General features: G+C 39.6%; 1 protein-coding gene and 1 pseudogene across 1 annotated transcript; both read right to left on the bottom strand.

Moving 5' to 3' along the window:
* Positions 1 to 7,714: 7,714 nt before the first annotated feature.
* Positions 7,715 to 8,671, bottom strand: LOC144376620 (olfactory receptor 5J3-like; annotated as a pseudogene).
* A 13,723-nt stretch (positions 8,672 to 22,394) lies between these two features.
* Positions 22,395 to 23,354, bottom strand: LOC101967015 (olfactory receptor 5J3). Its single transcript, XM_005331576.3, has one exon. It carries the CDS (start codon positions 23,352 to 23,354, stop codon positions 22,395 to 22,397), a length of 960 nt encoding a protein of 319 aa, XP_005331633.2.
* Positions 23,355 to 25,691: the final 2,337 nt, after the last annotated feature.

The following is a 25,691-nucleotide window of genomic DNA, read 5'->3' as shown; positions in this document are numbered from 1 at the left end:
ATTAGTTTACCTATTTTAATCATGACCTTTGGTCTATCCACTTGCAGCATGACCATGAGAAATGAATAAATTCACTGGAGCCAGTCCATTTATTGCCTTGGGGCAAAGGTATTTATTATATAGTGTACAGTGGAAATAGTATTGAATTATTGAATTATGAGACTCAATATCTGGATTAGGTTTTAGTGTGTGTGTGTGTGTGTGTGTGTGTGTGTGTATGGGTGGGGGAGGGGTCCTGGGGATTGAACCCAAGGGTGCTCTACCAGTGAACTACATCCCTAGTCTTTTTTATTTTTCATTTAAAATTTTTGAAACAAGGTCTTGCCACATTGCCCAAACTTGCAATTCTCTTGCCTCAGTCTCCCAAGTTGCTGGAATTACAGGTGTGTATTATCATGCCCAGCTCTTGGTTTTAGTTCTTTGTCATCTCTGTGGTCTTCACTTTTGTCTTTGTCTCTCTATCATCTTTTCTCTCTTGATTAAAAGAGTCTATCACAAGATAAACCATTGTCAACTTGATGGACTGGGAACTAACTTCTATCTTCAAAGTGTCAAGGGAAACCAATTCTCAGCTTATTTAGAATGGGTGTTAACCTAAAGCCCCAAACTCACCTGTACAAGAGCATGACTTTTTCCCCCTCATAATTTCTTTTTTTTTGAGCTCTCAAATATATATGTGTGTGTGTATATATATATATATATATATATATATATATATTCAAATATATATATATTTAAAAAAATATTTTAAAACATTAACACTGTATGTTGAAAAGTATTATTTAATTGTAAAACGTGCTACACATGCAAAAATGTATAAAACCTGTACTGTTCAAAGAATATTGCTAACTTAAACACGCATCTATATAACCATCCACCTTAGAATAGAATTTACAGTGTCTTCAGTATGCTTATGAATCACTGGGGGGATCATGTAAAAATTCAGGTACTGATTTAGTAGGTGGAAGAATCTGAGAGTCTGTATTTTAACAAGCTCTTAGGTGCCTTTGGTGCTGGTGGCCCTGGGATTGCACACTGAGTGACACATTCTAAGTTGCCTCCTGTATGACCCTCCTAATTTCATCTTTCTTTCTCTCTCAAAGAGGTAAATATTACCCCAAATTTTGTGTCAATCATTCCTTGCTTTATTTTAAATGGCTTTGCCATCTATGAATGCATTTCTAAACATTATAATTGTTTAGTTTTGCTTACTTAAGATTTTTTTTCTGAGCCAAAACAGGATTTTAATTGGGGATTTTAATTTAAATATATTTTTTGGTGTCAGTGATCCAGCCCAGGCACTCAGGAATGGTCTGCAAATTTTCTGCCACGGAGCTAAACTTCTGGCCCTAAACTGGGTGTTTCTAGTGTGCCTAGCACCTCTTCTTATCTCTAAAAAAGGGTGTGCTTCACTTAAGAACAATTTACAAAGCTTACAACTATCAAAGCCTTTTTTTTTTTCTTTTAAGAAGGAAAATTCTCAGCTCTATGCTGGCTTCAGGGAATTTCAGATCCTATGAGGTTCATTCCTCCATAATGGGAACCTGATTTAATTTGGGAGGTGAGGGGCTGCTGCATAGGGGAAATGATATTTCAGCTGAGATCTGAATACTAAGCATGATTTTTTAAGAGAGAGACTGTGTGCTAGAGAGGGCAGAATTCCAGGCAAAGAAATGGCTCATGTGGGGACCTTGAGGCCTCAGGCAAGCCTGAGTCTGGAGAATTCAGAGAACTGAAAGTCTCAAGATGAGACTGGAAATCTAGGCATGGGTTAGATCCAAACAGCTTTTAGACAGCATTGTGAATTTCAGATTCAAGCCAGGTCTACATACAGAGGATGCCAGTGGAGAGAGGCAGAGGTCAAGGCGCATGGGAAGGGGCACAGAGCTTCCATGCCCTCTCTGGGTGTGCCATCCTCCAGGAAACACCACATGTTCAGCTAACTACAAGCTCCCTATTTTTAAAATTTATGCAAATGAAATAATACTACAAGCATTCTCTGACTTCTTGTTTTACTTAGTCTTATGCTTTCGATACACATTCATGTTGATGCATAGACTTGTATGTATTTCCTCTTGTTTATTTTCTATAACATAAATGTTCCCTATTTTATCCATCTGTACCTATTGTCAATAGACATTTGTATAGCTTTCACTTGTTTGCTATGACAAACAATGCTGCTATAAGCATTTCTGGTACATATTTCATAATGCAAACATGCAAGGATTTCTTCTGACCACGTGCCTACTAATGAAACAGCTGGAGCATAGTGTATATACACATTTACCCTTTTAATCTGATGCCAAATTGTTGTCAAAACTATTCAGTTCATACACTGTCATTCCTCATACTTACCAATAATGTATTATCTAATTTTTGTTTTCCTGATTTGGTGGCTGTACACGTGTATCTTGGGCTGGGCAAAGTGGCATATGAGTGTGAATCCCAGTGGCTCAAGAGGCAGGAGGATTACAAGTTTGAGGCCATTCTGAGCAATTTAACAAAGAACTTGTTATCCTCCAGTCTCAATCTCCCAAATTGTTGGAATTACACTGGGATTCAGGTGTTCACCACTGTAACTAGCAGATCTTCTTTTGTTAATTAGTAAAAGGAAGCTAGCAATATACATCTCACAAGATATTGCTCTTTAGTGGAAGGGGCCTATCCTACTGTCAAAATGACATTTACTTAGCTTACTTTTAGATATCGCTTTGACTAGTTTTGTTCTTGGGGGTAGACCACTGGGGGCAGCATTTCCAAATGATGCATGGAAGAGCTGACACTAAGCCAGAGGCGGCGGGGGAGGAAGGAGAAGGCTTCCTCTCCTGGTGGGGGGGTGGGGTGGGGGAACCTAAAGTTCACTGTTCTAATTAAGGTAACACTGACAGCTTTAAGCAAATCCCAAATTTCGCTGGCTTAACCCAATTTCCTTAGCTGCAGTAAAGAAAAAGAACTAAGAGGTCTAACACCTACCTTCTTTCTTACAAGTCTATGTTTTGATATGAGCCCTCTCTTCTCATCCCATTCCTTCAGTGAGACCACCTCTGTATTCCAGAGGGCCTGAGGTTGTTTTAGCCAGCCTTTTCAGTGCTGTGACTGAAAGACCTGGCATGAACCATGTTAGAGGAGGAGAAGTTTATTTTGGGAGGTTCACGATTTCAGAGGTCTCAGTCTACAGGCAGCCAGCTCTATTCCTCAAGGCTCCAGGTGAGGAAGAACATCATGGTGGAAGGGTACACAGTGGGAAGAAGTGCACCTAGCGACCAGGAAACAGAGAGAGGCTAAGCTCACCTCACCAAATATATACTCCAAAGACACGCCCCCAATGACCCATCTTGTCCGGCCGTATCCTATACACTTTTGTTACCACTCAGTTAATCCCTATCAGGGGATTAATTCGCAGATTGGGTTAAGGTTCATAACCCAATGATTTCACCTCTTGAATGTTCTTGCATTGTTTCACACATGAGCTTTTTTGGGGGACACATCATGACCAAACCATAACACAGGTAGTCCTGGGTTGGGCCACCATCTGCCAGCAAAAAGTTGATTATGGAAAGGAAGCCACTGTCTTAGTGTTACCAACGCTTCCCATCATAATTAAGGCAGAGTCAGGTTCAGTGCCATACTGTCACCCCATCCCACAGCAGGTAGAGGGATGGTTCTGTTAATGCTGATTCTTTGCTTACTGCTCATTGTAATGTGGATTGCATGCAATCCACAGAGGCACAGGGAAGAGGGCATGATGTAAAGTGTACTTACTTCTTGGTCTTCATCATTCTTTTTCCTGTGCTAAAAACATTCTTCCAGGCTAAACAGTGAGCTCTGGGAGGAATTGCAAAGAATTGCATACTTTGTTCACTCTGGAATTTAAAGCTGGATTGAGACATATGGATCAGCACTTCTTGAATTTTTTTTTTTTTTTTTTTTTTTTTTTTTTTTTTTTTTTAGTACTGGGGATTGAACTCAGGGACACATCCCCAGCCCTATTTTGTATTTTACTTAGAGTCAGGGCCTCACTGAGTTATTTAGCATCTCACCATTGCTGAGGTTGGCTTTGAACTTGCCATCCTCCTCTTTCACCCAACCTCTGCAGCCACTGGAATTACAGGTGTGTGCCACCATACTTGGACACTTCTTGAACTTAAATGTATGTACAAATCATCGGGGATCTTCTAAAATGCCCAGATGCTGCATTTCTTATAAGCTATCAGGTGATGACAGTGACACGAACCCAAGGAAAGCAAGAACTTTGATGCCCATTAATTTTTGACTTGAACAGTGGTGCCTATCATGTCCCATGCATTTTTCCAGACACAAGGGATACAACAGTGAATGGGGCAGGATAGTAATTTACAATTCCTCAGGTTGAAAGTCTACAAAATATTTGTTACTATCTATATAGTTGAGATGGATAGCAACGGATTGCCTCCTTGGATCTTCTTGAGATGGAAGAAGTTCTCAACTTCTTAAAAAAATTGAGTTCTCAATTCATACAAATTCTCATAGCAAATAAAGACTTTCAGGACTGCGTTTGCTAATAAATATGACAATGTCCTTGATAATTAGGAAAATGACAATTGAAATCCCTAGATACATTTTTTTTGGTGGGGTATTGGCAGGTATTTTTTGGGTATTGGTTTGCCTTGAACTTGCATTTCTCCTGCTTCAGCCTCCTGAGTTGCTGAGATTACAGGTATGTGCCATAACACCTGACTCCTAGATATATTTTTATACTCTCCAGATCTGCAAAAATTTCAGATAATACAAGTGTCAGTAAGGATGTGTAATGGCAGTGTGTGGATTTAGCACTTTCTACAGGTAGAGTCACATATAATGTGCACATTTACCTTTTGTATTTTTTTCTGACTTTTTATGTTTTCAAAATGCTTTCTTATTTTAGGATTCTAGTTTTTTCTTCAGGAGTATATATGTTTACATGATGTCATTTCTTGAGTGATACATTACAGAGTTTAATCTTTGATAAAATCACTCTTAGTATATACAACTTTTTGTACATTGATTAATTTTAGAATTCAAGGTAACCATGACCTCCCACTTGGGTCAACAGTCAACTAGCTGGTTTCAGAGTTTCTTTGTATTAGTGTCATACAACTTGAATGTATCATAAAAAAAATACTCAACAGAGATAGGCAAGCTCAGGCAGGTAGTCTTTTAATATTTCCACTCAAGGAAATTATGTAGAAACATGAAATAACAAGCACTGTATTTCTGATTTATTTCATTGGTGAGTGTTTTTTTTTTTTGGAGGTACTGAAATGGAACTCAAGGCTTTATGCATGCTAGGCAAGTGCTCTTCCACTGAACTACATCCCAAAACCCTATACTGTTTTTTGTTTTTTTTTGTTTTTGTTTTTTGTTATCAAGGACTTAACCCAGGGATGCTTAGCCACTGAGCAATAGTCTCAGCCTGTTTTATTATTTTTTATTGAGACAGGGTCTTGTCAAGTTGCTTAGGGCCTTGCTAAGTTTCTGAAGCTGACTTTGAACTTGTGATTCTCATGCCTATGCCTTCCAAGTTGTTGGGTTTACAGGTATGCAACACAGTGCCCAGCTTCCACTAGTATTTTTAATGCCCCTTATAGATGATGTTCTTTTTTTAAATATATGCATTTATTTATTTTTATGTGGTGCTGAGGATCAAATGTAGTGCCTCACATGTGCAAAGTAAGCGCACTACCACTGAGCCATAACCCCAGCCCCACAGATGATGTTCTAAACCAACTGTTCAACTGGCCATTGATAAAGCTGTGTATTTACAAAATTTCATATCTTCCCTTTGGGCAGAAAAGAATATTACATTTTCCTATCTCCTTTGCTGTGATGTCAAGGACATAAGACTGGTTTCAGGACACACACAGAATAAAGTGATGTGAGCCAGCCTCAGCTAGGTCCTTCAAAATACTCTACATGAACTTGACCAACAGATTTAAAAGGTAGCATTCCAAGACAAAAGAGGCCCAGAGGCCACACCAATGGATGGACAGGAGTTTCCCTGGAGTCACTTGATGTCTCCAATTTAGCATAGATAAAAACCTTTGTGGTATTATGTTACTGACATTTTGGGTTTTATTTGTTATGATAGCATCAGCTGTCTGCCTAAAATATATTCTGTTAATCCATGTAAGACCTACCATGTTGTCTGGCACCTAATTGCCACACAAATATTCTTTGAGATGAATAGATTAGAGAAAGTCTTACTAAATATATTTATCATAATGTTCTAGTTCTGACTCCCAGTGCAAGCACATTCTAACAATGTAATGTATATAAGTTAATAATGTGGATCATAGAAGGAATTTAGCAAATATTTGATGAATGAAAGAAGACAAAAATGAGAAAATTTCACGGTCAACTCCTGGAAAGTTTTTTTAAAAGAGTTATTCATTTTTAGAGTAAGGTACAAAATTAAACATGCTCATTAAAATGTTTTCAAAAATGTTTGAGACAAATAGAAAATATTTTTCCTAATGTGCTACTGCTGTAATATATCTTATTTATATTTTTGTGTGTTTTTCTGCTATTCTAGTTTATTACATAAATGTAGTCACACAGTGGATATTCTGGCCTCCTGTTCCCATGTTCTTACACAGTTTGCTTAACTATAATTTTTAATGTTTGCATCAAAATCCATTTAGGGGACAACTTATTGAATCCTTTTTCTCTCATGAACATTTAGGTTATTTCCAATTTTTGTTTTCATTCATGATGCTGTGATAGACCTGTTTGTTTAAGAAGAGCTTCTGTATCTAGAATAATTTTCTTAAGGTAGAGTTGAAAAAAGGCTTGGTAATAATCCCAATATCTCAGGCTGCAGCCAACTCAGTTCAACTGTGTTCAACTTAGTTCAGATGAGATTTTGCATTAGTTCAAGAGTCTTTTTTCCAATCCAATGCTAAGCCTTGAAATGGGTCTTTGAGTTCAGCTTTTTCATTTGTGTGATTCTCTAAAACATATATACTTGCCATAAAAAATATTAAAAATTTCATATCATCTCCCCAGACACAGTATCTTATATAATGCTATAACTGGCCAAACATCATACACACATCACCTCCCTGCACACCCACACACCTTTGGGCATTATGAGACATGCAGACATGTCTTGCTAGAAAAATGATGTATGAGGGGAGATCTCTCTTGATCCTGAGACCTGAGACAGCTCAGCAAAATGTAGTTGCAATAAGATATGAGACTATCTTTATCCTGGTAATCTTTCTCTTTGGAATAGGAAGAGAGAACTGAGTCACATCTTATCCACTCCCATGTCACCAAATCAGTGACAAAATAGAAATGATTGCATTGCCTCTTTGTGATGTTTTTTTGGAATCTGATGAGCTGCTAATAAAGATTTAACCTGTGGCTGTGGTGTAACTGAAATATCCTTTGTGTTGGTGTGAAATTCCTGATGTTGAATCCACACTCTAACTTAAATAATTAACTTACTTTTCTGTATACATATCCTTCATTTGTAAAATGGGATCATTTAAACAATGGCTAGTAAGAATATGGTGGTAAGGTGATTCAGTATCATGATGAATAAGGAGATGCTCTTCAACTATAATGCTCTGTACAAAAACATTTACTTATCTCACTTTCATATCTTTCAAAATCAGGGCTGCTCTAGGTCAATTTACCAGGGGATTTGCAAGATGCTATGTCTTCCTCAGTCCAAAAAGCAAGTTTGCAGGACTCAGCAGGGAAAGTTGTTGACCTGGAGCTTCCTCTGTAGGGCATCTTTTACCTCCTTGTTGCGGAGGCTGTAGATGAAGGGATTGAGCATTGGGATTATTATGGTGTAAAAGACAGATACAATCTGGCTATTGGAATCACCTGTGGACCCATGGGGTTGAACATAGGTGAAAATCACAGTGCCATAGAAAATGGAAATGGCCAGGAAGTGGGAGGCACATGTGGAGAGGGCCTTCTTCCGCCCAGCTGCTGAGCGCATCCTCCCAATGGCCACTCAGACCAAGGTGTAGGAGGTAAGGACGACGGTGGCAGGCAGAAGAGTAATGAGTGAAGAGATGACATAGAGGACCATTTCTGGCATGGCTGTGTTGGCACAAACTAGGTGGAGAAGTGGTGGGATGTCACAGAAGTAGTGTGGTACTTGGTTGGGCCCACAGAAAGGTAAAGCAAAGACATTCCCAGTCTGGATAGTGGAATTGACTCCACCAAATGCATAGGAAGCAGCCACCAACTGGAGACACGTCCCCTTGGTCATGAGAGAACCATAATGGAGGGGTTGGCAGATGGCCATGAAGCGGTCATAGGCCATGGAGGCTAGTAGGAAGCTCTCAGTTGTTGCATGCATTACAAAGAATCCCATTTGGACCACACATCCCCCAAAAGAAATGGACTTGTCAGATGCCAGAAAGTTGACCAAGAGCTTGGGCGTGACTATAGAAGAGTAACAAATGTCAATAAAAGAAAGGACACTGAGGAAGAAATACATGGGACCATGGAGATGGCAATCAGTGACGATAAGTGCTATCATTCCCAGGTTTCCCACAAGTGTCATGACATAGACAAGCAGGAAGACAACCAAGAGAAGCTTGAGGTCTGGGTAATTGGAGAATCCCAGCAGGATGATCTTGGTAACAGGGGTGTAGTTGCGGTTGGCAAGGGCTAGTTCTCTAGGTGTCATCTGCAGAGGTGACAATTGATAAGTTATTTCTTGAGTATGTCCACCACTGTGCAGGAACACTCAGCAAGTATGAGGCTGCCTTCCCAGAGGCTAAGGGAAGCATCATAGTGTACTGGAAAGCACAGGCTGGGAAGCCACCTAGACATGGTTCTTGGTTAGCCTGAGGCACTGACAGGTCCTGTGTCCTTGTAGAAACTGTATGTGAGCCTCAGTTTCTTCATTTGTGAAATGAAGAAAATATGCCTACTCTCAGGATTTCTGTGTGACCTAAATGAAAAACGGAAAGAATAATATCTAAAGGTGAGGGACACAGTGTGTGGCATCCTCCCTAATCTCTTGTGAATCTGAATATACAATATGTCCATAGCTCCATATGACATTTATTTCATTCTGTTTTTATTTCAAATTGAAGATGTAGTTCACGCAGCAAATAATTCACCATCTTCAAGAACACAAGTGCAGTGGTTGTTAGTGTGTTGACTGGGTCATGCAACGACCCTTGCTTTGTCATTCCTGAACATTTCATCACCGAAAAAAGAAAATCCATGCCACTGGTAGTCTCTCCCAATTCTTCCCTTCCCTCAGCCTCTGGCAACCATAAATCTATATTCTGTCTCTATGGCTTGCCTCTTCTGGAGATTTATATAAATGGCTTCATATAACATAATGCCCCGCCCCACTTTTGGTATTAGGGATTGAACACAGAGGCACTTAACCACTGAGCCACATCCCCAGCCCTTTATATTTTTAAATTTGAGACAGGGTCTCACTAAGTTGCTGAGGGCCTTGCTAAATTGCTGTGCTGGCTTTGAACTTGCCATCCTCTTGTCTAAGTCTCCTGAGCCGCTGGGATTACAGGGGGGCACCACCATGCCTGACAGTATATGCCCTTTTGTGTTTGTTTAATTTCTTTTACCTTAATGTTTTCAAGGTTGATCCATGTTGTAGCATGTATTAATATTCATTATCTTTTACATTATACATCCCTCAGGACATTTCCTCCTCTATTCCATGACCATTCTGTCCTTAGCAAATCTGCTGAGTTGACTTTCAGTCACCTAGGAGTTTGTCAGCTTGGAAATGGTGTTTCAGTGCTTGCTTGATTGCCATCCAAAATGTTAACTCACAATAGAAGTAAGTGGAAATGACAGAGGTCTTTCCTTCCTCCCTACACTTTCTACTCTCTTCCACCTACACCTTCTTCTTGGATGGTCTGGGCTACGTCCTTAAAATTAGTCCTAGGAAAATATCACCATCCATGTTCATCCATGTCAAGCAGATTTATGTTGAGGATTAGGAGGAAGTGTGGTGTTACTGCGCAGAAGAATACGGAAACACAGCTTCACCTTTCCCCACCTGTTGTAAAAGGTACAGCTTATTGCATTGGGCTGACAGAATGGAGCTGCTTTTTAGCAGCTCCATTTCCTCTATTACCCTGGACAATTCTCATCTCTGGGCTTCTTATTTCTCATTAGCTAAATCAAGGTTTTGGAATTAAAGATCTTTTCTTTCTTTCTTTCTTTTTTTTTGGTACTGGGGATCGAACTCAGGGGTACTCAGCCACTGAGCCACATTTTAAGCCCTTTTTTGTATTTTATTTAGAGACAGGGCTTCACTGAGTTTCTTAGAGTCTTGCTAAATTGCTGAGGCTAGCTTTGAACTCTTGATCCTCCTGTCTTAGCCTCGCAAGTCCCTGGGATTATAGGCATGAACCACCATTCCCGGTTTGAGATACCTTTGAAGTCACACATGGTCCCTGCACTCTAGCAGACAGTTTATCATCCTGAAGTTTTCTGTCTGAATATGGATCTTTGTGCCAATGTGTTCCAGGAACATATAAAGAATCCATATGAACTTGTCTAGAAAAAAGGATGCTGTATTCCTGATAATCATGGAGCTTTTATGAGGTTCAGTCCAGCTCACAAGGATCTCTCTAAGTACCTTGGCCACTCATAGCAATAATCTCTGGCAAATAGTTTGAAATTAAATTGCAAGTTCTGAGGAATCTTGTTAACATAAATTAATATATAGAAATTTTAAGAGTTCTGTTATGGTAATGCAGTTTAATTAACTGAATTTCTCAGTTATGCCAAATATCACACATGATGTGTCATCAAAAATTATTTTTAATATTTTATCATCTATTATTACTTAGAAAAGATTCTCAGTTTTCTGGAAAGATTTTAGTTTTTCTTTTCCCTCTTTCTCCTCTTCATCTTCCTCTTCCTCCTCCTCCTCCTTCTTCTTTTTTTGATTTTTGGTACCAGGGATTGACCTCAGGGGCACTTAACCACTGGCCACATCCCCAGCCCTATTTTTTATTTTATTTAGATACAGGATCTCACTGAGTTTCTCAGCATCTCGCTTTTGCTGAGGCTGGCTTTAAACTTGTGATCTTCCTGTCTCAGCCTCCCAAGCCACTGGGATTACAGGTGTGCATTACTGCACCTGCCTAGATTTTAATCTTTCAACACTTAAAATCACACAAATCACAAGAATTCAAAAGTCATTTACTTTTTCAACAACTACATCTCAAATTATGCCTTTTTAAAGTGGTATTCTAGAAAATTTTTTGTATGCTAGTGAAATACCTTCTAGTAGTATTGAGGTGGGTTAGAAGCATGCATTTCCTTTCAAAAGTGAGAGGGACAATTGTGAGGGGATGTGGGGAGATGAGAACTGAGTACTGCATTTCCATCACAGATGCATTCTCAAGAAAATGGGTTTAGAAAAGGGTCAATACAAACTATAAGGTTTTTGAAAGTGATTCCCTTAAAATTGTTTTGCCTCTGAACCCTTTAAAGAGTCTTCACTTACCTTCAGGGGCACACAGCTTCAATTTGTAGACTGTGGCCTTAGAACTAGTCAGCTCCTGAAACTTCAGAACCCCCCTTTCTACCCTTGCTGCCTCTCTTTCCTCCCAGAGTTGGGTTTGTGATTCTGTGACAGTGGGAGAATCACTAAAACACTCCACACCCTTCAGGGACTGATTATCTATTTGTTATAAAGGTCAGAATATGCAACCCTGAAGGCTGGGGTTGGTTCCTATCCCATGATTCCATCTTGTGTTTTAACCTAGGACAGCCAGCTTCTGGCCCTCAACACCAGCTTCTCCACCCGGGGGCCTTACTCTTTCTTTTCTCACCTTCTTGAGGGCTTCCTTTTATCCAAGTCCAAATGTCTGTGAGTCTTCGATCTACAAATGAATATTATTTGTTTCATGTTTCTGGGCTAGGACCACCCAGTCCCATAATCACACTCATTACACACATTACAAAGTCATACGCAGCCTCATTTTTAGGTTGAGCTCCTAGATCCTCTTTACCAGAAAATGAGGGATTTTTGTCCTCTTTCTTAATCCCCCTCTCCCACTGTCTTCACATGGTCCAGGACTGTCCTGGACCTAATCCTGTATTGCTCCCATCCTATCCCCGGGATGGTCATTTGATCCTTTCAGATGTAACCTATGAATAATTCTCAGTAATGCTGCCCTTGGCTAATAATTTTAAACTGAGAGTGTCAGTTCTAATAACTACACAGAAGGTCCTCCACAATCCCACAATCCCATCCCTCAACCCTTCTAGTCAGACTGTCCTACCCGCCTGGTTTGTGTGCTGTTGTAATCCTTTTTTTTTTTTTTTTAAGAGAGAGTGTGAGAGGGGAGAGAGAGAGAGAGAGAGAGAGAGAGAAAGAAAGAATTTTTAATATTTATTTTCTAGTTCTTGGAGGACACAACATCTTTGTTTGTATGTGGTGCTGAGGATCCAACCCGGGCCGCACACATGCCAGGTGAGCGCGCTACCGCTTGAGCCACATCCCCAGCCCCGTGCTGTTGTAATCTGGCAATTAATTTCTGATCATGAAGATGTATTTAGAATTGTTCAAAAGGGTTTTGACCCTAATACTGAGCAGACAGGTTGGAGGCTTTGAGTTCAAGGAAGTGCGTGTTGTTTAGGGAAAGGGCCAGGAGCAAGTACCTTTTCTTTACTTAGTCTTTTGTTGCCATTGTCAAAGACTGTGTCCCTGCAGTGGTGAAGCACTCCAGGGGAGCTGGGGACACTCTAGGGCAAGGATTCTGAGGCTGGACCCTCCTAGGACCTCTTCTGGCTTTGGGCACTAGGGAATCATCTGAGGAGGCACTGGGGGCCTTGTTAATGTAGAGAGTAGTTGACTTATATTAGCAATTTTAAAAAATGATATTTTCAAAAATGAAGCTAACTTTAAGCACAGGAAATGCCAACGGGCATGAGGAGTGGCCAAGGGGTTTGCTACCAGGAGTGCGGACACATGCTGATCATCTCCTAGTTGTTGCTTGGGACAAGTTCCTCCTTATCCATTTGTCAGCTGACAGGGCTCCTGTGAGACTGTCATGCTGAGCTCAGCTGAGACTCCTGCAGCCAAAGTCCTGTGAATCATGGTTATCAGAGCTGAGGGGCTCTCAGAGGAGGGGAACAGTACAGCAGTCCCCTGAGTCGGGACTGCGTGGTCCAAGGGGAAGACCAAAAGCATGCTCAGAGCCCCTGAAAAGCAGAGACACCAAAATTAAAAAACAAAACTATATTTGAACCTTAAAAGAAAAAAGCACTAGGAAATTATAGGACATTGGGAATTGCTTTCAAATAATCTGTCTGGGAACAGTGATAAGATAAAGCCAGAAGGCTTGGCAATAGATCCATGTAAGTTAATTTATCAGACTGACTGCTTTTATGTATATTTTAAACTTTTTTTTTTTTTTTTTTTTTTTTTTTGTGTGTGTGTGTGTGTGTTGCTGAATTGAAACCCAGGGCTGTGTGCATGCAGCTGGATAAACATTCTACTTTTGAGCTATATCCCCAATTCTATACTTGAAACTTTTAATGTCTTTAAAAATTGTTGCAATATGCCAAGTATAGTGATGCACCCCTGCAGCCCTAGGAATTCAGAAGGCTGAGTCAGGAGAATCACAAATTTGAGGCCAGCCTTAGCAACCTAGCAAGACCCCCAATCTCAAAACAAACAAACAAACAAACAAACAAACAAATAAAGGGCTGAGGATGTATAATGTGCCAGTGTGTTAATCCCTAGTATTGGAAGAAAACAAGAAACAAATTTTTTTTTAATATTTATTTTTTAGTATTTGGCGGACACAACATTTTTGTTTGTATGTGGTGCTGAGGATCGAACCCAGGCCGAACGCATGCCAGGCGAGCACGCTACCGCTTGAGCCACATCCCCAGCCCCAAGAAACAAATTTAAAAATTACAGAAAAATTCTGCAATTCATTATTTTTATGTTTTCAGCTTGTTATTGGGTTAAAGAAAATTTATAAGCAGAGTGGTATGTGCCATAATTTCTCAAGGCTTGTCTTACAGGAAATAAAGATGATGTTCGGTGGGTGTTGTGGTACATGCCTTTAATCCCAGCAGCTCAGTAGGCTGAGGCAGGAGGATTATGATTTCAAAGCCAGACTCAACAAAAGCAAAGGGCTAAGCAACTCAGTGAGACTCTTTCTCTAAATAAAATGCAAAATAGGACTGGGGATGTGGCTCAGCCGTTGAGTCCTTCTGAGTTCAATACCTGGTACCCCCCAATAAAAAGAATTTAAAATACATATAATAATATATGATATAATATAAAAATATAATATATAAAATATACAATATGTAATATATATAACATACATATATAATATATAATATTATATTATATACACAATATATATATTGTGTGTATATATATATATATATATATATATATAGTGTACAAGTTGTGTTAGGAGTTAAATCAAGGGTCTTTGCCACTTAGCTAAACTCCCAGCCCTGTTGACATCTATATTTACACTGTATCACTGTAAAGGAAAAATAGAAACTTTATCTTATCTACTTTATACATCTTCTCTCTTTAGTATATATTCAAATCCTGCTTACATATAGGTGTTTCCTATTCGTTCATTCATGCATGCATACAGACATTCATTCAGTTATTCATTCATTCTGTAGATATTCATTGAATGCTTACTATGTACAAGAAACCAAAGGAGGCCCTTTTCTATCATATACACATATATGATATAATATATATATTTTTTGTGTGTGCTGGAAATTGAACCCAGGGCTGCATGCTTTCCATGCAGGTACTCTATTACTGTGCTACATATCCAGCTCCATATTTTAAAACATTTTTATATATTTATTTTTTTATATATGAGACAGTATAGTGTATTTTGACATATTATACATACATGGGGTATAATTTATTCTAATTAGGATCCCGTAAACGTGATATGTTTTAATTTGTGTTTCTCTAATTGCTAGAGATGTTGAACATTTTTTCATATACTTGTTGACCATTCATATTTCTTCTGTGAAGTGCCTGTTCAGTTCCTTTCCCTATTTATTGATTGGGTTATTTGTTTTTTGGTGTTAAGTTTTTTGAGTTCTTTATATATTCTGGAGATTAATGCTCTATCTGAGGTGCAGGTAGCAAAAATTTTCTCCCGTTCTGTAGGCTCTCTGTTCACTTTCTTGATTGTTTCCTTTGCGTGAAGAAGCCCTTTAGTTTGATATCATCCCATTGATTGATTTTTGATTTTATATCTTGTGCTTTAGGAGTCTTGTTGAGGATTTCAGCTCCTAAGCTGACATATCTTATGTTGTCAGAGAGGTTATTGTCTGGGGGAAAGATATGACAAGCGCACCACCAGATAAAGAGTAAGACTTGGTCGAGGGAAGATGTGCCGGCTTTGGGAAGCAACTCTGATCACACTAATGTCCCCTTTTGTTGACCCCTCTTTTATTTTTTGTTAGGGACATACATAGGTTGATCATCACATACTTTTATTGATATATGTATGCATCTTTGTCTCTCCTAACTAGATGGTAGCATCTACAGCATTCATTGTAGCTGCCCATTACAGATCTCAATAAATATCTGCCAAGGTCTGAATGTGTTCCTTAAATGTTCATGTTCTGGGACTCTATTTCCCCAAATCATGTGTTGATGCTATTTGGAGATGGGCTCTTGGAGATCAGAGGTCTTGAGATGGGACCTCTATGACATGATTAGTGACTTTAGAAGAAGAGAAGTGGGCATGGCTGTGCATAATTGTAATCCTACAGGAAGCTGAGGCAGAAGATCTTAAGTTTAAGGCCAGCTTGGGAAATTTTCTGAGACTCTGCCCTCCCGCGCCCCCCCAAAAAGGGCTGGGGATATGGCTGAGTGGCAGAGCACTTGCCTAATGTGTGTAAAGCCCTGTGTTTGATTTCCCAATATACATACAAGCAAGAGAGAGAGAGAGAGAGAGAGAGAGAGAGAGAGAGAGAGAGAGAGAGAGAGAGAATGGGTCCTGAGCTGACATAGTCCCTTTCTCTTGCCATGTGAGGCCCTCTTCCATTTTATGGTACCTCAATAAGGTCCTCACCAGATCCTGGTACCTTTGTATTGAACTTCTCAGCCTTCAGATTCTGAGGCTGAGAAATTTTTCTGTTTACAGTTTTTTTTCTTTATAAATTATCCAGCTTTTGGTTTTCTGTTATATCAGCAAAAAGAAGACAAAGCCAATATTTGTTGAGTTTATTTTTTTCTTTATTTTTTTGGTGGTTCTGAAGATTGAGCCCATGGCCTTGCACACGTTAGGCAAATGCTCTGCCAACTGAGCAACATCCCCAGCCCTGTAATTTCCTTTTCTTTTTCTTTAAAAAATATTTATTTTTTTAGTGTTTTAAGTGGACACAGTATCTTTATTTTACATTTATGTGGTGTGGAGGATCAAACTCAGTGCCTCAAGCATGCTAGGCGAGCACTCTACCACTGAGCCACAACCCCAGCCGCTGTGAGTATCTTTTTAATGTTAGTTTTAAGATGAATATGTTGCCCATTTCCAAGAAGACTTGATAAATTTTACAAATAAGCAAATGATGGATTGTGTTGGGATACCTGCCTATTCATAGTTCCTTTCTCTGGGGATTGCTCCTTTCTTTCAGTTAGGAGCTGGTGTAGCTTCCATATTTGTGCCACGTGATGACCTGAGCACAGTTTGCTGTGTCAGGAACAGGCATCTTTCAGCTTGTGTTTCCCAAGAATCTGGGGAATAAATGTGGTTGTGTGGGCTAAGCTCAGGAGCCTATTTGAGTCAGGCTGAGAGCTGGCACCATGGCAACCAGAAGCATATGTAAGCTGAATTAATAGGGGAGCAGAAGGCTTGGCTAGGCAGAGGGGGCCACTGCAGAGAGGATATAGGGAGAGACAAACCATAAAAAGCAGAGATAAGAGTAATTCATCCCTAGAGAGACATAGGGACACAGAGACTCCATTGTCACTTCCCAAATACCAACCAGATCTAGATCCACAAAGCCTGTTATACTTAGCATCTAAGATTTCTCATCTTTGCAGTACTTCCACCCCTTTACTTGAGCATAACCTGAACAGTTGTTTGTTTCTTACATGCAAAAAAAAAAAATCCTTGGTTAGAGCAAAGCACAGAAGAAAATAAACCTTGTAACAGATAAAACAAATCTGTTATCATTTACAAGAGTGATTCTCTATCTTTCACCACACAGCACTGCTCAATTTTGTGAACTCCATATATTGAAACATTGTGGCCACTCCCCAGAACACATTCATCAATTTCAATTTTTATAAATAAGAGACTATCCATCAGGCTTTGAATAAATATAAAAAATTTGAGTTATTACACACAGTTTGTTATTCTCACCAAAAGCAACCACATGATATTTTAATTAGTACACATTGCTTTACTAGACTGTAAGTTTCATCAGCATTTGGAAATACTGATAATACCTCTAAGAAATCTCTCTGACCATGTTCATAGACATTTGGGGTTTTAAGATGCCTTGTAAGGAGACGTAGATATAAAGGCAGCAGGAATAGGTGCCTGGTAGGAGCCAATTACAGAGGACTCTAGGGATTCACCAAATTAACATACAACTTCATGACCTTGAAGATTCATCAGAGAATAAACCTGTAGTTTTGCTGAGATATAAATTGGAACCACTGTGCTGCCCTACTGGTGTTTGGAGTTACTTTCCTGTTGAGTGAGTTTAGTTTGTAATCTATGTGATGCAAATAATGAGCCCCTATCATTTGCATCTCAGTGTGCCTTTGTTGACTGTAGATTTTATAGGGAAATTATAAGCTCAGTGGCATTTACAGGTTGAGGGATTGAATGGGTTCTCAGAAATATCACTCAATATGGCTGGAGTTGTGGCTCAATGGTAGAGTGCTTGCCTGGCATGTGTGAGGCATTGGGTTGGATGCTCAGCAATACATATAAATAAATAAATTAAATAAAGGTTCACTGACAACTAAATATATTAAAAAATGTCACTCAATAATATGCAAAGTATAGTGTAGTTCAGTGTTTTCCAAAAGTCAGCATGATTTTTTTCCAACTTATATGCCACTTGTAATATTTAATCAATATTTAAAAACCCAACTCACTTAAAAATGAAAGAAATCCAACCCTACCTTAGGAAACAATATCCTTAAAATGCAGGGAGTTAATATAGCAGTTGTATTTTAATGCACATTAAAATTAATGCATAACTATTCAAATAAATTTGTTAACTTGTGTTCCAACTAAAATCTTCTTGTCTGCAATAACGTGGTCTTACAAATTACTTGAATTAGGATTCACACCTGATATTTATTGGTGGTGTACCCATGGATAGATTATAAGATGCCTATGACTCTTGGATTCCTTATCTGTAATATGGTGTTGAAAATCTCTGGAATATTGAGAGGACTAACTGGGCACTTCTAGTTGTGTCAAATGTAATGCCTGGTACCTAGTGAGCTCCCAGTGAGTAATAGCTTTATATTGACTATGTATTGAATTATGCCCACTAAAATTGCAGAATGTAGCTTTGTTCCTGGAAACAAAGTCAAAAACGAGCAATCTATTACCAGAACCGATTTTCCTTGGGTTGCTAAATACAGGCATCTCCAAAGAGATCAGAGTAATTCATCTGAGCAGCTGCTGAGGCCTAGTAAATGGTTGTGGAGAGGGTGATTGGCAAGAAGAGAAAAAAAAATCTGGGGTAGAATTGGAACCTGATATCCCACACAGACTCAGAAGGGCCAAGGGGAAGAGCAAGCCAGGGGGGAGTGCTGTCCAGGCCCAGGGTGCTGAAATACCTTCTCCTACAGCAACTTGCAAGGAATTTCCTTTAAACATGTCCTCTGCTTCTTAAGGGTTGTATCTCAGGTTTGTGCCCCCTTCTCCACCCTTCTTACAGCCTGTCACCTCAACCTTCCTCTTGCATCTACCTTCCTCCAGTCTCACATATTCATGTTGATGAATAGACCTGTATGTAGTTCATTTACTTTCCTCTGTTTATTTTCTATAACATAAATGTTCCCTTGTTCCCTATTTTATTCATCTGTACCTATTGTCAAGAGACATTTGTATAGCTGCCACTTGTTTGCTATGACAACGCTGCTATAAGCATTTCTGGTACATATTTCATAATGCAAACATGCAAGAATTTCTTTTGATCACGTGCCTACTAATGGAACAGCTGGAGCATAGTGTATATACACATCCACCCTTTTAATCTGATGCCAAATTATTGTCAAAAGTGTTCAATGTATACACTACCATTTCTCATCCTTACTAACATTGGATCATCTGTTTTTTTTTCCTGATTTGGTGGACATACAAGTGTCTCCTGGGCTGGGCACAGTGGCATATGAATGTGAATCCCAGTGGCTCAAGAGGCTGAGGCAGGAGGATTACAATTTATAGGTCCTTCTTCTTCTTCTTCTTCTTTTTTTTTGGTACTGGGAATTGAACATAGAAGTGCTTTAACACTGAGCTACAACCCTGGCCCTTTTTATTTTTTATTTTGGGTCAGGGTCTCGCTAAGTGTCTTAGGGCCTCACTAAGTTTCTGAGACGGGCATTGAACTTGTTATTCTCCTGCCTCAGTCTCCTGAGTCGTTGGGATCACAGGCGTGTACCATCATGCCCAGTGTTCACTGGTGTTTTTAATGCCCTTACAGATGATATTTTTTAACTGGCCAGTGACAGACAAAGTTGTGTGTTTACAAAATTTCATATTTTCCCTCTGGGTAGAAAAGAAGATTACATTTTCCCATGTCCTTTGCTCTGGTGTCAAGGACATAAGACTGATTTCAGGACAAACACAGGATAAAGTGATGGGAGCCAGCCTCAGATAAGTACTTCAAAATACTCTACATGAACTTGACCAACAGATTTAAAGGGTAGCATTCCAAGACAAAAGAGGCCCAGAGGCCACACCAATGGATGGACAGGAGTTTTCTTGGAGTCACCTGATGTCTCCAATTTAGCATAGATAAAAGCCTTTGTGGTATTATGTTACTGACATTTTGGGTTTTATTTGTTATGATAGCATCAGGTGTCTGCCTAAAATATATTCTGACTGTTAATCCATGTAAGACCTACCATGTTGTCTGGCACCTAATTGCCACACAAATATTCTTTGAGATAAATGGATTAAAGAAAGTTTTACTAAATATATTTATCATAATGTTATAGCCTGATTCCCATTTTAGGCATGGCCTAAAAATGTAGTTTATAAGTTAAAGAAGGTAGATCATAAGAGGAATTTAGCAAATATTTGATGAATAAAAGAAGATAAAAATGAGAAAATTTCACAGTCAACTCCTAGAAAGTTTTTTTTTTTTAAAGATTTTCATTTTTAGAATAAGGTACAAAATTAAACATGCTCATTAAAATGTTTTCAAAAATGTTTGAGACAAATAGAAAATATTTTTCCTATTGTGCTACTGCTCTAATATAACTTATTATTTATATTTTTGTGTGTTTTTCTGCTATTCCATTTAATAAATGGAGTCACACAGAAGATGTTCTGGCCTCCTGTTCCCATGTTCTTACACAGTTTGCTTAACTATAATTTTTAATGTTTGCATCAAAATCCATTTAGGGGACAACTTATTGAATCCTTTTTCTCTCTTGAACATTTAGGTTATTTCCAATTTTTGTTTTCATTCATGATGCTGTGATAGACCTGTTTGTTTAAGAAGAGCTTCTGTATCTAGAATAATTTTCTAAAGGTAGAGTTGAAAAAAGGCTTGGTAATAATCCCAATATCTCAGGCTGCAGTTCAATTTTGTTCAACTCAGTTCAGGTGAGCCTTTGTATTAGTTCAGGAGCCTTTTTTTCCAATCCAATGCTAAGCCTTGAAATGGGTCTTTGAGCTTTACCATTTGTGTGATTCTCTAAAACACATATACTTGCCATAAAAATATATAAAAAGTTTTATATCATCTCTCCAGATACAGTATCATATATAATGCTGTAACTGGCCAAACATCATACACACATCACCTCCCTGCACACCCACACACCTTTGGGCATTATGAGACAGCAGACATGTCTTGCTAGAAAAATGATGTATGAGGGGAGATCTCTCTTGATCCTGAGACAGCTCAGCAAAATGTAGTTGCAATAAGATATGAGACTATCTTTATCCTGGTAATCGTTCTCTTTGGAATAGGAAGAGAGAACTGAGTCACATCTTTTTTTTTTTCATGCAACATGCATAAGGGGATTTTTATTGAAGAGGATCCTAATTCAGCCCACTGAGGCTCAAGGCTCACTCAGGAAGGGAGAGCGGCCCAGAGCCCAGAGCAGAGGTCAAGCAGAGCTTAAGTACACTTTTTGGGGAGGGCGGGGGGCTTTGCATACATCAGAACAAATCATCATGAGGCACGGGAAAATTGAACAACAACTCTGAAACATGATTAGTACATTCATTGGCGGGAACAGGCTGGGCAGGGGTGATTGGTCACTTCTAAGCCGGGTACACATTTAAACTGATTGGTTTTAGGGCCTAAAGGACTACGTGACAAACTACACAGAGTCCCAGGTTATTAGACAACCAGGGAGTCAGTGGGAATATTTACTGGGCAGTTCGGGTATTGTCCTAACAGAGGATTTTAACAATACCTGGTCCTTCACTTTTTAACTCAGGCCCTGCAGCTTGGAAACTTTACAATGCCCGGTCTTTTACACTTTAACTCAGGTTTTGCGGCTTAGAATCAGCTTAGAAATTTTACCCTTACATTCCCCACTCCTTTTTTTTCTGACTACTTTTAATCTTAAAAGTAATGAATCATAATTATTGAGGGGTCTCATTTTCCACCACTGCCAGTGGAGCATATTGCTGCCTGATTACCATGAGTTTCACTGAGTCACATCTTATCCACTCCCATGTCACCAAATCAGTGGCAAAATAGAAATGATTGCATTGCCTCTTTGTGATGTTTTTTTGGAATCTGATGAGCTGCTAATAAAGATTTAACCTGTGGCTGTGGCGTAACTGAAATATCCTTTGTGTTGGTGTGAAATTCCTGACGTTGAATCCACACTCTAACTTAAATAATTAACTTATTTTTCTGTATACCATATCCTTCATTTGTAAAATGGGATCATTTTAACAATGGCTACTAAGAATATGGTGGTAAGGATTCAGTATCATGATGAATAAGGACGACGGTGGCAGGCAGAAGAGTAACCAGTGAAGAGATGATATAGAGGACCATTTCTGGTATGGCTGTGTTGGCACAAACTAGATGCTCTTCAACTATAATGCTCTGTACAAAAACAATTACTTATCTCACTTTCATATCTTTCAAAATCAGGGCTGCTCTAGGTCAATTTACCAGGGGATTTGTAAGATGCTATGTCTTCCTCAGTCCAAAACGCAAGTTTGCAGGACTCAGCAGGGAAAGTTGTTGACCTGGAGCTTCCTCTGTAGGGCATCTTTTACCTCCTTGTTGCGGAGGCTGTAGATGAAGGGATTGAGCATTGGGATTATTATGGTGTAAAAGACAGATACAATCTGGCTATTGGAATCACTTGTGGACCCATGGGGTTGAACATAGGTGAAAATCACAGTGCCATAGAAAATGGAAATGGCCAGGAAGTGGGAGGCACATGTGGAGAGGGCCTTCTTCCGCCCAGCTGCTGAGCGCATCCTCCCAATGGCCACCCAGACCAAGGTGTAGGAGGTAAGGACGACGGTGGCAGGCAGAAGAGTAACGAGTGAAGAGATGACATAGAGGACCATTTCTGGCATGGCTGTGTTGGCACAAACTAGGTGGAGAAGTGGTGGGATGTCACAGAAGTAGTGTGGTACTTGGTTGGGCCCACAGAAAGGTAAAGCAAAGACATTCCCAGTCTGGATAGTGGAATTGACTCCACCAAATGCATAGGAAGCAGCCACCAACTGGAGACACGTCCCCTTGGTCATGAGAGAACCATAATGGAGGGGTTGGCAGATGGCCATGAAGCGGTCATAGGCCATGGAGGCTAGTAGGAAGCTCTCAGTTGTTGCATGCATTACAAAGAATCCCATTTGGACCACACATCCCCCAAAAGAAATGGACTTGTCAGATGCCAGAAAGTTGACCAAGAGCTTGGGTGTGACTATAGAAGAGTAACAAATGTCAATAAAAGAAAGGACACTGAGGAAGAAATACATGGGACTATGGAGATGGCAATCAGTGACGATAAGTGCTATCATTCCCAGGTTTCCCACAAGTGTTATGACATAGATGAGCAGGAAGACAACAAAGAGAAGCTCCTGGAGGTCTGGGTAATTGGAGAATCCCAGCAGGATGAACTTGGTAACGGGAGTGTAGTTGCGGCTGGCAAGGGCTAGTTCTCTAGGTGTCATCTGCAGAGGTGACAATTGATAAGTTATTTCTTGAGTATGCCCACCACTGTGCAAGGTGAAATGGGCAGGAACACTCAGCAAGTATGAGGCTGCCTTCCCAGAGGCTAAGGGAAGCATCATAGTGTACTGGAAAGCACAGGCTGGGAAGCCACCTAGACATGGTTCTTAGTTAGCCTGAGGCACTGACAGGTCCTGTGTCCTTGTAGAAACTGTATGTGAGTCTCAGTTTCTTCATTTGTGAAACAAGGAAAATATGCCTACTCTCATGATTTCTTTATGACCTAAATGAAAAACAGAATGAATAATATCTAAATGTGAGGGACACATGTGTGGCATCCTCCCTAATCTCTTGTGCCTCTGAATTTACAATATGTCCATAGCTCCATCTGACATTTATTTCATTCTGTTTTTATTTCAAATTGAAGATGTAATTCACGCAGCAAATAATTCACCATCTTCAAGAACACAGTTCAGTGTGTTGACTAGGTCATGCAACGATCCTTGCTTTATCATTCCTGAACATTTTCATACACAAAAAAGAAAGTGCTCAGAGGCACTTAACCACTGAGCCACATCCCCAGCCCTTTATTTTTTTAAATTTGAGACAGGGTCTCACTGAGTTTCTGAGGGGCTTGCTAAATTGCTGTGCTGGCTTTGAACTTGCAATCCTCCTGCCTAAGCCTCCTGAGCTGCTGGGATTACAGGTGTGCACAACCATGCCTGACAATATATGCCTTTTGTGTTTGTTTCCTTTTCTTTACCTTAATGTTTTCAAGGTTGATCCATGTTGTAGCATGTATCGTATTTGTTCTGACATGTTTAAATGTTTTGCATTTAAATATTCCTCAGGACATTCCCTCCTCTACACCATAGTCATCTTGTCCTTAGCAAGTCTGCTGAGTTGACACTGTCAGTCTCCTAAGAGAGTTTCAGCTTGGAAATGGTCTTTTAGTGCTTGCTTGATTGCCATCCAAGATGTTAATTCTTGAAAGGAGTGGAAATGCCCAGAGGTCTTTCCTTCCTGCATAGACTCTCCACTCTTTTCTGTTCACCTAAACCTTCCTCTTGGATGGTCTGGGATACATCCTTAAATTAGTCCTAGGAGAGTATCTCCATCCATGTTATGCAGGTTTATATTGAGGGTGAGGAGGAAGCGTGGTGTTACCGTGCACAAGAATATGGAAACACAGCCTCACCTTTCCCTACCTGTTTACCAGGTACAGGGTACGACAGAAAGAGCACTGGGCTGACAGGATAGAGCTGCTTTCTAGCTCCTGATGTTCCCCATTTCCTCTGCTACCCGGGACAATTTTCATCTCTCTGGGCTTCTTATTTCTCATTAGTTAAATCAAGGTTTGGAATGAAAAGTCTTTGAAGTCACTCCTGGTCCCTGCACTCCAGCAGCGAGTTTATCTTCCCTGAGCTTCCTGTCTGACTATGGATCTTTGTGTCGGTGTGTTCCAGGAACATACAAAGAATCCACATGAACTTGCCTAGAAAAAAAAGATGCTGTATACCTGATAATTGTGGAGAATTTATGAAGTTCTGTCCAGCTGTAACTAGGATCTAAATACCTTGACCACTCATAGCAATAATCTCTGGCAAAAATTTTGTGATGAAATTGTAAGTTCTGAGGAACCTTGTTAACTTAAATTAATACATGAGAATAGAGGTGTTCTGTTGAGGTAATGCAGTTCAATTAACTGAATTCCTTAGTTATAGCCAAGAATCACACATGATGTGTCATCAAAAATTATTTTTAGTATTTTATCATCTATTACTTAGAAAAGATTCTCCTTCCATTTTGTTGAAAGATTTTGATCTTTCCACACTTTAAATTACTCAAATCACAAGAATTTTTATAGGCAGATATTAAACTCATTTACTTTTCAACACTGACATCTCAAATTATATCTTTGTGTGGTATCCTAGAACGTGTTTTGTATGCTAGTGAAATACCTTCTAGTAGTATTGAGGATGGGTCAGAAGCATGCATTTATTTTCAGAAGTGAGAGAGGGACAATTGTGAGGGGATGTGGGGAGATGAGAACTGAGTACTGCATATCCATCACAGATGCATTCCCAAGAAAACGGGTTTTAGGAAAGGGTTAATACAGACACTGAGGTTCTGGAACATGATAAAAAGAAAGAATAAGCAGAAATATATTGGGCGCCTGGGTGGAGAAGCTGGAGTTCAAGGGCAGAAGCTGGTTTGCTAGGTTAAACTAGGAGATGGAATCATGTGATAAGAATCAACCCCAGCCTTCAGAACTGTATATTCTGACCTTTACAACAAACGGACAGTTGGCCGCGAAAGGTATGGAATATTTTAGTGAA

Source organism: Ictidomys tridecemlineatus, chromosome 4, assembly GCF_052094955.1.
Source record: "Ictidomys tridecemlineatus isolate mIctTri1 chromosome 4, mIctTri1.hap1, whole genome shotgun sequence".
Classification (NCBI taxonomy): domain Eukaryota; kingdom Metazoa; phylum Chordata; class Mammalia; order Rodentia; family Sciuridae; genus Ictidomys; species Ictidomys tridecemlineatus.
Note: the sequence above shows the minus strand (reverse complement) of the source record. Positions and strands in the feature narration are given on the sequence as shown.

What these genes read in the sequence shown, in the direction of transcription:
- LOC101967015 (XM_005331576.3), bottom strand. Translation starts at nt 23,354, where the DNA reads ATGACACCTAGAGAACTAGCCCTTGCCAGCCGCAACTACACTCCCGTT.